The sequence below is a fragment of the Cajanus cajan genome, chromosome 1 (assembly GCF_000230855.2).
Source record: "Cajanus cajan strain Asha chromosome 1, NIPB_CcT2T_4, whole genome shotgun sequence".
Lineage (NCBI taxonomy): Eukaryota > Viridiplantae > Streptophyta > Magnoliopsida > Fabales > Fabaceae > Cajanus > Cajanus cajan.
Window position 1 is genome coordinate 41,516,545 of NC_138517.1, and position 12,177 is coordinate 41,528,721.

General features: G+C 30.3%; 1 protein-coding gene across 1 annotated transcript; it reads right to left on the bottom strand.

Moving 5' to 3' along the window:
• Positions 1-2,552: 2,552 nt before the first annotated feature.
• Positions 2,553-8,310, bottom strand: LOC109801550 (protein SIEVE ELEMENT OCCLUSION B). The gene is made up of 7 exons (XM_020362649.3): positions 8,050-8,310; positions 7,257-7,349; positions 6,723-7,168; positions 6,022-6,119; positions 5,789-5,928; positions 4,215-4,706; positions 2,553-3,406 (listed from the first exon to the last, which is right to left on the bottom strand). The coding sequence occupies exons 1-7, from the start codon at positions 8,245-8,247 to the stop codon at positions 2,792-2,794; spliced, it is 2,082 nt and encodes a 693-aa protein (XP_020218238.1). The 5' UTR covers positions 8,248-8,310; the 3' UTR covers positions 2,553-2,791.
• Positions 8,311-12,177: the final 3,867 nt, after the last annotated feature.

Sequence of the window (12,177 nt, forward strand, 5' to 3'; positions counted from 1 at the left end):
CTCATACAACAAATACGATAGAGAAAGATATTTGGAGGTCAATTTCATTGCCCAACATATATCCCACGCCAATAATGAAACTACTCACTCCCCCTTACCTTGATAAACACTAGATGTAAAGCACAAAAATGTAAAAATTGTAAAATGAGAATTGTAAAAATAGTAAAACAATTAAACCATATTTATACTTCCCTTTTCTCAAAATTTTTAAATAAAACATAATTAATTAAAATTATATTTTCCACATAAATAAAATGCACTTATTTTTTTGTCACAAAAAAGTTTAGATTAAGCTAAGGCATGACCATGCAAGACCAAAGCCAATCGCTAATCTCTTTAAAAAAATTTAGTGAAATTATAGATCACTTACTATATTTTTAACGCAAGTCTACATGGAAGGATATAAAACATGTGAGAACTTGGATTCTATCCCAGGTTCTATCTAGTTAGAATGCATTTATTTAAAATAACCTAATTAATTAAAATAAAACTATTATTAATTTATTTGTGAAAATCTTGGGTGTTAAAGATGTGGGACATTTAAAGGCAGCAACTGTAACACCTCGATTTTCACAGATTATATGAATGCTCAAAGTCTAATAAGGGTGATTTAGTAGTCTAGAACGGGTCGTTCCCAAATTGGAACGGGTCATTCCAAACTACTAAAAAGACCTATTTTTGGTAGCCCAGAATGGGTCGTTCCCTAACTAGAACAGGCCGTTCCAAACTACTAAAAAGGCCTATAATCCTAGTTGGGAACGGGTCATTCTAGTTTAAGAACAGGGCGTTCCAAACATGGTCGTTATGTGTTAAAGTGCAACCCCAAAACGGGTCGTTCTGGTTTAAGAACGGGTCGTTCTAGATGTGAATGTTACACATGACAAATGAGTCTAGACCCGGGTCGTTTCGGATCCAAAACAAGTCGTTCTAGCCACTCCTAACATCTATAAATAGCAAACTCTGGCACTACTTCTAGACACACTCTCTGAAGACCAAGGAGAACCCAGAAAAGGAGATCAACCATATTCCGCTCTAGCTTCGTCTTCTCTTATCCAGGAAAGGGGGAGTGAGAAACCTCGCTCGCTCGGGAGTGTGGGAATAATTGTTGGGTATCTGAATTGGCCCCCAATCCCTTGCCTGATGCATGCTTCTAGGAACAGGCAAAATATGAATATTTTCTATTTTGCCTTTTGTTTGTTTTCTTGTGTTCCTTGTTAGATGTGATGTATGAATATGTGATTAATTTTGAAAGTAAACAAGTTTTGATATGAATTAGAGTGTTCTATGGATTTCTGAGAGAACCCTATGAGAAACAGGCCAAATATAAATATTTTCTATTTTACTTTCTGAATGTTCTGTTGCGTTCTTTCTGTGATGTAGAGTGTAAATATGTATTTGATTTCCAAATTAGATAAGTTTTTATATGAATTAGAGTGCTCTGTGGGTTCCTGTGCGAAACTCTATGCCGAATAATTATGAGTATGACTATGTGAAATATGAACAAATGACATGAGACATGATGTGAATGAGAATGTGCTAATGAGATAAGCTATGACTATGAGAATGGGAAATGTGATGAAATGAGATAAGACATGAAATTCCATGACAAGTGAAATGTTGAGACAATGAAATAGTGAATGTGTGACATGCATCATGTGCATATATGATCTATTCAGGTGTGTCGCTTATGCCACATACCAATGATGTAACAAGCTAACAAGGTGTACCTTAAGGTCACGAATGATGTAACAAGCTAACAAGGTGTACCTTAGGGTCACTAATGATGTAACAAGCTAACAAGGTGTGCTTAGGATCACCAATGATGTAACAAGCTATTCTAGGTGTGTTGTTTAGGCAACACATCAGTGATATATGACTATGAGACACGTGACTGGTGCCACATGCATGCATTTATGAGTCGAGTCTATAACATCATTGCATGATGAATGATTGTGTATGTGTTACTGTTATATGTGAAATTTGAATTTGCACCTGATTAATGAGTACTATGACTATACTTGTATGATTTGTTTGTGTTGCCTAACTGTTATTTCTACACCTAGAATCGAGTGAGATGTTTCTCACTCCTTTTTTATTCTTTGTGTGTGTTTAAATTGTGTTGCAGGTAATCATTAACATGAGGATGTTGGTAATAAAGCTTAGGCTTCAGTTGGGCATGCTCTGATAGGATATGTGATATCGGGACATAGCTAGGCTTAGTTTAAGATGCTATTTCCATTAAATTATTTAAAAACTCAGTTTTATTTCTTTGTAATTTCACTGACATGTTATTTGGATTCAGTTTATGAATGTGAACTATTTACCCTTATGTGGTTGCAGATTTAGTTTTTAAAGATAATTTTATTTTATAATTATTATATATGCATGTTAGGGTAGTAGGTGTCACAACAACAATAAAACTAAAAAGGAAATACATTTATGTGTGTCTTGGTGTTTTTTTTTCCTTACTTTTACCATGCATTTTGACCCATTGTTCTACTATACTAATGTCATGCTGTGAAAGACGCATAAATAAAAGTGATGCACAACAATTTTTTTTCAACAACTATTTTATTCAAACCAATTCAATGAGAAACACACAAACATACTACATGGAAATCATTATTAGCTAGTACTTATGCGTACCACAACCTTGTATTGTGAGATACACCGGTACACCTAATTAATTAAATAACAAACACAGGCACAAATTTTAGCCAAACATGAAGTCCCACAAGCGTGAAAGCATGAATGGTTTCACCAAACATTCCGATGAAGAGAACCACATTGTCTATTGTTCATGGCCATGACAACACCTGTAATTAACCGAAGTTACCTCCATTGCACGACGACAATCGTTATTGGGGCACGACTTACGGTCCACAATGTCTGTGGGGTAGCCATAAGTAATCACACTCTCTTCACATCTTTTGGAGCTATGTTTATCCTTGATTGACTCATAGTACTCTTTGAAAGCCACATCAAAGCTCACATCCTCATGCAACTTGCCATGCCACTTGAGGGCAAAGTCCCTGACCGTCTCAAGCATGGCCTCACCGTGACCTAGGAGCTTCACATTGTACCCTTTGCTAAGAATGACCCATCCCTTGGGGTCTTGCTTGAGGGAGAGAAGCCTCCTTATCTCACTCGTTGCAAAGTCTGCTTTCACCCCTTCACCACCCTTCATTTGTAGTTTCCTACTTGTGAGCAAGCTATCGATGGCGATCCAAAAATGTGGCACATTTTTGGGCTCTTCTTTTCCTAGTTGGTATGACTCTATGGTTATGTCTACTGGCAAGTTGATTGTCTCAACCTGCCTCTTCAGTGTCTCTATGGCCGTTGTGAATTCTTGGATCCAAATTGGGTCCGAGCCTCCGTAGATGAAGAGATAACAGTCCTCTTCGATCTGAATTTTCCACATTATATATATGCAACATTTTACCACTAAATTTTCCAAATTAATAAACATAATTCTGATCTGGGACAAAGGAATATTCGGTACTAATCACACACTTTGATTTACATTCTTTCTAACACGTGGTTAAGTTTAAACCCCAGCATAATACTCTTATTATTATTTTTTATTAATAAGTGAACAATTGTTCACATATTATATACTAACGCATGTTGCTTTTTATTTCTATTTTTCTACCATATCCTATTACTTATTATATCTATATTTCTATATGTTTTCTTTCTTTTTCATCTTGATTATTTTTTTTTATTAGTAGAAAATATTACAATAAAAATAACAAAGTTCGAATTTATAATCTGTATATATTATTTCAATCCTCTATTACCATGTCGACTTCAATGTTCTCACTCTAATTATTAATCAAAGATATTGGTATCAACTAATTTGTTTACATATTTTTCAATCAATATGCATTAGAAAAAGTTTCCTAGAAACACCTTTATCATGCATACTCTTTCTTATACAATTTTTGTTATTTAGTGACATATATAAGTTTGTCCTAATAAATGATGTGAATCTCATTTTTTTTTTAATTTAAAAAAAGGAATTCCTATAATCTTTAGTTAATGGGACTCAAGTGTATTCGATAATAAAATGCGTGTTAAAAACATTGTACGTGTTGATAACATTTTTTTTTTATAATAACATATCGAATAGGAATTCTACTTAAATGTTTTTGTGTTTTATCTTCTAACATTATCAAATAGGACATGCAATGATTCAAGCACTGAATACTTACCAAGTTCCCTATTCTTGTGTTGCGTTTGGTTATTTCAGACCAAAACCAGTTCCATTGCTGAGTAAGTCGGGTGTGATCAGAGGTTCTAAATGGAAACCCATCAATGCCCCACATAGACATAATTTGCCTTGTGTCACTGTTTTCCACCTTACCTTCGGGACTTATCAATGGGATAATAGGTTTCTCCCTGTAGTTGAACACCTCTTTGATCAACTTGATGCCTGTTTCGAAACTGAAATCTTTCACCACGTACCATCCAATCTTAGTACGTTGTAAATTAGTTTCCAATTCCTTCCTATGTTTCTCATTCCATTCATCCACGATGGGGATCCACAGAATCTTGAAATCCTCCTTCCTGTATCCTTCTACTTCCCTTGGTTTCTCCTTCAGTTTCTCGCTTATTGATTTTAGAAGCTGAGTCTCCTCATCAATGTTTTCGAGGCCCGAAATGAATAATAAGACGTGCTTCTTCTTGAACTCTTCGATTTTAACCTGTTGGAGTATAATGCATTAATTAAAGTCATGAAGAATACACTTAAAATTCATGGATATAGTGTAGTTTTTCTTTCTACGGCACAATGTATTACGATATCATGTAAATTTTGTCTCCTGTCTTTATCAATATAAACGAATTATTTCATTATTGTTTTAAAAAAAAATCTTCTATTATTTTCTTTTGTATTATCAACATCTATGATAAGTTTATATTGAACTTTTTTTATGATAATTATTATATATTAAAAGTGATTTTTAATTACTTAACGGTATAAAAAATTTTCTGATGCATAAAAGTTTAACTCTTAAATAAAATAACAAGAAATTACTTTTATGACTAATACTCTTGTAGCAGGAATTTGATAAAATAGAAATTAAAATATATTTGAATTAATTTTTGGATTAAAAATTGTTAATTTTTATAATGATTATTACATTAAAAATGATTTTTAATTTATTAACAATATAAATTATTTTTATAATGATAATGCATAAAAGTTAAACTCTTTAATAAAATAATAAGAAATTAGTTTTATGGCTAATACTCTTGTAGCAGGAATTTCATAAAATAGAAATTAAAATATGCTTGAATAAATTTTAGATATATATATATATATATATATATAGTTTGAAATTTTTATGGATCGATCTTTACTTTTAATTTTTGATAAATTTTTTACTAGTTTTAATTTTTAAAATTTTGTCGATTTTCACTTTTAGTCTTTAAATTTTTATTCTATATAACATTTTTATCTTGGTGTGAAGATATTTTGTTAAAGAAAAATTTCAAAGATTAAAACCAATAAAAACTCATTCAGAAACTAAAAGTAAAAAATTGACAAGATGAATAACTAAAAACATATTTAATCATAAATATTTTTACAGATATTTTAAGGAAAAAAATAAAAATCTTTTATCTTTATGTTTTATTTCCGAAAATAATTAAATATATATTGACTAATTCTATCTACCATGTTCCTACTTCCTACCATGCTGGTAAGAATTTAAAAAAACACTCATCAAATGCAGGGAAAGAGGGTAAAACAGTAGAAGTGGTAATAATTTTCCCCAATGGCTACCTGTTCTCCGGTGAAGCCATTATAAATATTCTGCCTTGATTCCCTGTTCTCACTAGAGATGATGAGTGCTTTCAAAACCTTTACAATATCTTTACCAGTAAGGACGATACTCCTACGCCTGGTGTAGTCGTCTATTCTTCCTGCAATTAGAAAACACAATATCTTATATCATATATACATGAACTTCATTTACTTTAGAAAGGGAATAAGGTACGAAGCACATAATAACTAACCTATCTCCCTGCTACACAATTCCAAATTGTCCTTAAAATTTCTTAGAATTGAGTCAAGCTTGTTCTCAAAGGTTTTTGGTAATTCATGTCGCTGAACCCTGAATCATAAATCATTAAATTTGACATAAATTAATCTACGAAACATCGATATACATCTAACATAATACAGACACTGGCACACAGTTAATCTCCAAAAAGTAACACACGAAAACACGATATTTATATGTAAGGTTTACAACTTTTATATGATATTGAATCTTAGAAAATACATCGGATAATTCTTATGAAAACAAGTCTCATCATGTATTAAAAAAAAATGTTATAAATCTTACAATATTTATAAATAATTTTTTTTTATTTTATAATAAAAACATTGGATAAGTATTTAACTAAGAATGAAAGTCGACTATTTTTTTTAGTTAATTTGTACTCAAGATTATCAGAAAAAGTCTTAAAACTGATAGAGAAGTGTCTGAAGGAGTAAAAAAAATAAAATTAATAATGACATGATATAAATACGTTAAACGCAAAAGGTGTTAAAACTGTGATAGAGAAGTGTCTCAACTGAAAAAACAATAACATTTTAATAATAACATGATCATATAAATACATTAAACGCATGTTATTACGTATCTGACACATGTAAATAAGTGTGTAATAGATAGTATTGATGGAAGAGTTTGATGAGAGGGAAGACTCACTTATACTCAGTGAACTCATCAATCTGACCAGTGCAAGTGACAAAGGTGAAGATGGCCCAGTAGACAACAACAGGGATCTGATGCAGAGTCTCAGCAAGAGCAGGAACATCCTTAATGTCATGCCTGGAACTGATGAGCCTCTTCCACTCGGTGATGCACTCGATCACCTGCATCACCTTCTTCACCACGCTGCTGAAGTAGCTCAGATGCTGCTGCGTGTTCTGCTGCACCACCACCACTCCGTTCAGATCCGCCAGCGATCTCTCCACCACGTTCCACTCCGTCGCCGTCACCGCCGGACAAAGGTACACGAACTTCCCGTACTCCACCGCAAACGCCGCTTGCACTATCAGCGCCTTTGCGTCCCACGAATAGTGCCGCAGCTGCTCCAGGATTAGCATTGTTGTGCGACGCGCGTGCTGTTCTCCCCGCGGTGTGCATAACATCTGCATGCGAAAACCCAAATTAATACGTTGCGTTCGTTACTTTTCTTTAATATTTTGATTCAGTTTCTTCGGAGTTAGCGATGTTCACCAGGTAAGCAATTCGCTTCAGTTTCGCAGTGAGTTGTTGGGAAGCTATGCTCGTCTCTTCCCTCAACCGTTGTTCACCGTGTTGGCCACCCATCTGTTCATGAAATCACGTGATAATATACTATATATATGGTACGTAGTGCCCTCAAAAGGTAAATGCAATTATTAAAAAAAAAATTGAATATATTTTTAGTTCATTAAATTTAACAAATTTATTTTTAATATCTTAAATTTAAAGTTATTATTTTCAGTCATGTAATTTTTTAAAATCGTATTTTAGTTTCTTAAAACATTAATAACACCTAAAAATGATAAATTGAGATAATTAGATAATATTAATTAAATTTAATTTAATATTTTTACTAATATGAATATTAATAAGTAAATTTTTTTTAGGGGAATATAATAAGTAAATTTTTAATAACAAAATTTAACAGATTTTTTTAATAAATTTGAATATAAAGATTAAAATATATTTTTTTAATTATAGAAACTAAAAGTATTAATTTTATATTTGAATAACTAAAAATATTTTTTTTTATATTTGAAAGATTAAAAACATATTTATATATATATATATATATATATATATATATATATATATATATATATATATATATATATAATTTTTTTGAAGTAAAATTATTTGTTATATTGTTTCCTTTTACGTTCTATACCAAGTGTATCTTTTATAAAATAAAATAAAAATATAAAAAAATCTTATTCAAAATAGAAATAACTACTATGACATGATCATGAAGTAATTAGTTATAAAGAGGGTATAACAAAATTACCTTACTAATCACTTTATCCGTAATCTCAATGGAGCACTTGATAACCGTTGAGGCAACGGTGTGAAGAGATGTTACATCGCACTTCTCAAGGCAATGAAAATGGGTTCTGTAAACATCATCCAAGATATCTTCGTCCCTCATATCTAATAGGTTTTGCACCCCTTGCTGCACATTGGTGCTTGAAAGTGAGTTGGACATGTTGGTGACTCAGCCTATAGCCTACAATACCCTACAAGTCAATTTCAAAGTAAACGATGCCTCTTTCATTTGTATTGCCTCATTTATAGTTGGCAAAAAAGGATAGGGCATGGCTTTACGACGCTTAGGTGAGGCCCATGTAGCACCATATATGATTCTTTTGAGCATAGAAGGAACTAAAAAGCATATGGATTATAATTAATTATTGAAACAAGAAAGCATAAGCATCTGAATAATGTAACTTTTCCTGTATGATCCCTATGTTTGGAAAGTTAAAAATAAAGAGTTAAATCGCTGTCATGTGAATTTCACAGTACCCCTTCATGCCTTTTTGATCATGACTCTAGTATTGAATGACGAACAACGTTTACCACGTACAATTCCCTAGACTTTCGCTTTCCAAGACAAGAATGAGGATATGTATGAAAACATGTTGCACTTTTAGGATTCGATCAAACCTACAAGAAAAGAATCGTGGTAACAGTTTAACAATTGTGGATACTTGTAAATTGTAATGATAACAGTTTAACAATTGTGGATACTCGTAAATTGTAATGATAAGAAACATGCCGATGAGGAGAAATACTACAAGAGCATATTTGAATAAAAAAACATTTTACTGAAAATATTCTTTATTTTTGATAAAAAAAATTCTTAAAATCTCTTTTATATTGTACTTAAATAGACTCTAAATATATTTTTGAAAACACACCTTTAAACATATTATCTATATGATTGATGGAAATTTATTCAAAATCATAAAATTAATTTGATAGGTTTCATGTTTTATTTAACGAGTTTTGCACTTAATTTTATAGTTTCATTGAATCTTAATCACAAAAAGGAAGTGTTAAGAGTAATATGTTAGAAAGTGTCACTACAACTCCTTGATAAATGATTATAATATATATATATATATATATATATATATATATATATATATATATATATATATATATAGAGGAGGGTTCAAACGACACCGGTGTAACTTTTACTAAGTGTTACACAGCTTAATAACTTTATATTAAATGTAAATTTTGAAAATCCAACCGTTAGATTGAAAGTTCATATCTCTTAGATCATATATGTCAAATTTTGTTTAAATTGAACAACAACTTGAAGATAATCAAAGTGTTCATATTTTAGTATATTTTGAAATGTATATATTACGTCAATTTTATTTTATGAGAATGAAGTATCAAATCATCTTAGATTAATATAAAATTTGATATATATGATCTAAGAGATATGAACTTTCAATCTAACGGTTGGATTTTCAAAATTCACATTTAATATAAAGTTATTGAGCGGTGTAACACTTGGTAAAAGTTACACCGGTGTCGTTTGAATTCTCCTCATATATATATATATATATATATATATATATATATATATATATATATATATATATATATATATATTATAATCATTTATGACCTAACAATTCAAGGTGTAAGAAGCAATTCAGTTTGACTCAATTTTTATGAGTCGTATTTTTGTTGACATAATTTCGTCAAATAACGTATAAGATTAGGTCAACTTATTCATTCAATCTTTTTAATTTATTTTTTTGGACTTGAATTTCAAAGGTTACTACTATCAAGCACATAAGTTAATTAGCATGTGCTTGTTCAATTGGATCAGAAGTATCGGATTCAAATTTCGAATATTTAATTACGTTAACATACACTAAAAAAATATATAAATTATTTATAATTTCCATTAAAAACGAGTGGATATATGAGTAAAAATATATATTGAGCTTACATGATTTTTTTTTACATTGTTTTTATTAACAACGTTGAATTTTATCAAACTTAAATATATTTTATAGACTTATTTTAATTTTGATTTTTATAATTATTTTGTTTTTTTCTTCATCTTTCTAAAAAAAATGTAGACATTGTTTTTGCTCTAGGAAACAATTATTTAGTTTGGTCTATTTCTTTGCTATGGTTGAATGTTGGATAATTGTATTAAAGAGACTCAAATACTTTTTCTATGTTATGATTTAAATGTTCGAGTATTTATAGGTAGAATTTTTTACCAATATAATATTTTTTTTAAAAAAAATTACAAGATTAACAACTGTGCAGGTTTATTTACCATACTAGAACCATTTACTGTGTAAGCTCAGAATTCAATTCTCGGGGAACCGAATTCTGAGCTTCAAAGTGTTATTTTTTTTGTTTTTTCAACTCAGAATTCGGTTCCGGGGAACCGAATTCTGAATTGGTTTTATATATATTTTTTTTCGTGTATGTGGGAAAATTTGGGCAGAGGTTGGAAGTGGAACGGCTCGTTCCTAAATCAGAACGGGTCGTTCTGCTTAAAGTCACATAGTGAATTTTTTGAAATTGAAACGGGCCAAGAATGGGCCGTTCCGTTAATTCTTAACTCTGGAACGGCCCGTTCTTGGCCCGTTTCAATTTCAAAAAATTCACTCTGTGGCTTTAAGAAGAACGGCCCGTTCTGCTTTCGGAACGGGCCGTTCCACTTCCAACCTCTGCCCAAATTTTCCTACAACACGAAAAAAAAATATATATAAAACCAACTCAGAATTCGGTTCCCCAGAATTCGGTTCCCCGGGAACCGAATTCTGAGTGGAAAAAACAAAAAAAAATAACACTTTGAAGCTTAGAATTCGGTTCCCCGGGAACCGAATTCTGAGCATGCACAGTAAATAATTCTAGTGTGGTAAATAAACCTGTACAGTTGTTAATCTTGTAATTTTTTTTAAAAAAATATTATATTGGTAAAAAATTCTTTATAGGTAACTTCAATTTTTATTAATGAACATTTTATTAAGAAGATCAAATGAAATTAAATAAAAGAAGAGATACTGACATGATGATCGACATATAATTATTTTATGAAGAAGGATTCAATCTCTATGTCTTTTGTGTATTAAATAAAGTTGTTGCGCATACATGTTTTCATATTATTACACAACAAAATTTTATCAAATTAAAAAATAAATCAAATCCATAAATAACTTTTTGTATTTTAAGATATTGATCACTAACTTTTGCATAGAGATTGAAATTATTTAGCGTGTGACATACTGATTGTAACCACCCATCCCAGAGATCGGGGATTATATATGCGATTAGAATGAGAGAGTGATGATGCGTAATTAATGGACATAAGTGCATAACACGCATTTATCCTTTCTCACACTTGTTCCTTATTCATACTTTGCTTGGTTGTGTGGTACAAGTTTGGGAAGAAACTGTTTAAGTGTATTTCACTGCAATAAATGTTATATACAAAAAGTGTCACTATAACTATAATATATATACATATATCTATTTAACATATAATTATACATAATTTTAGTATTAATTTTGAATGAGATTTATTAATATATTTTATATATTACTATATCTTATATTTACATTTTTTAATAATATACTAACATATATTGTATAAGTAAAAATAATTTTTAATGATAATTTTTGTGTTATTATAAAATGTTTTGTTATACGACAATTTTCTTTGTAGTGTATTATAAAACACATGTTCTGCGTTGGTTAGGTACAAAAGATTAAATGTTGTCAAATGAAAATAATTCTTATATTTTCCCTTTTAATGTATTTCATCTCAACAAATTTTGTAGTTTCATATTATTATTATAATATAGAAACAAAGTATCTCTTTCCTTCAACTTTAATTAAGCTGAACAAAAAATAATTAAAAGAATAAAACTGAACAATAATAAATTAATAATGATACCATCTACTTTTCCCATTTCATTCATTCTTTACTCTTCTCTCTAATCTTTTCATTTATTTTTCTTTTCCCGACCAAACAAGCGTGAAATAGAACACCGGTATAAATTAGTAACGTAAACGAAACAAAAGAGTCAATTAAGATGTTAAAATAGATTAATTAATAAATAAATTTAATCTATTATTTTTTATATTTTTT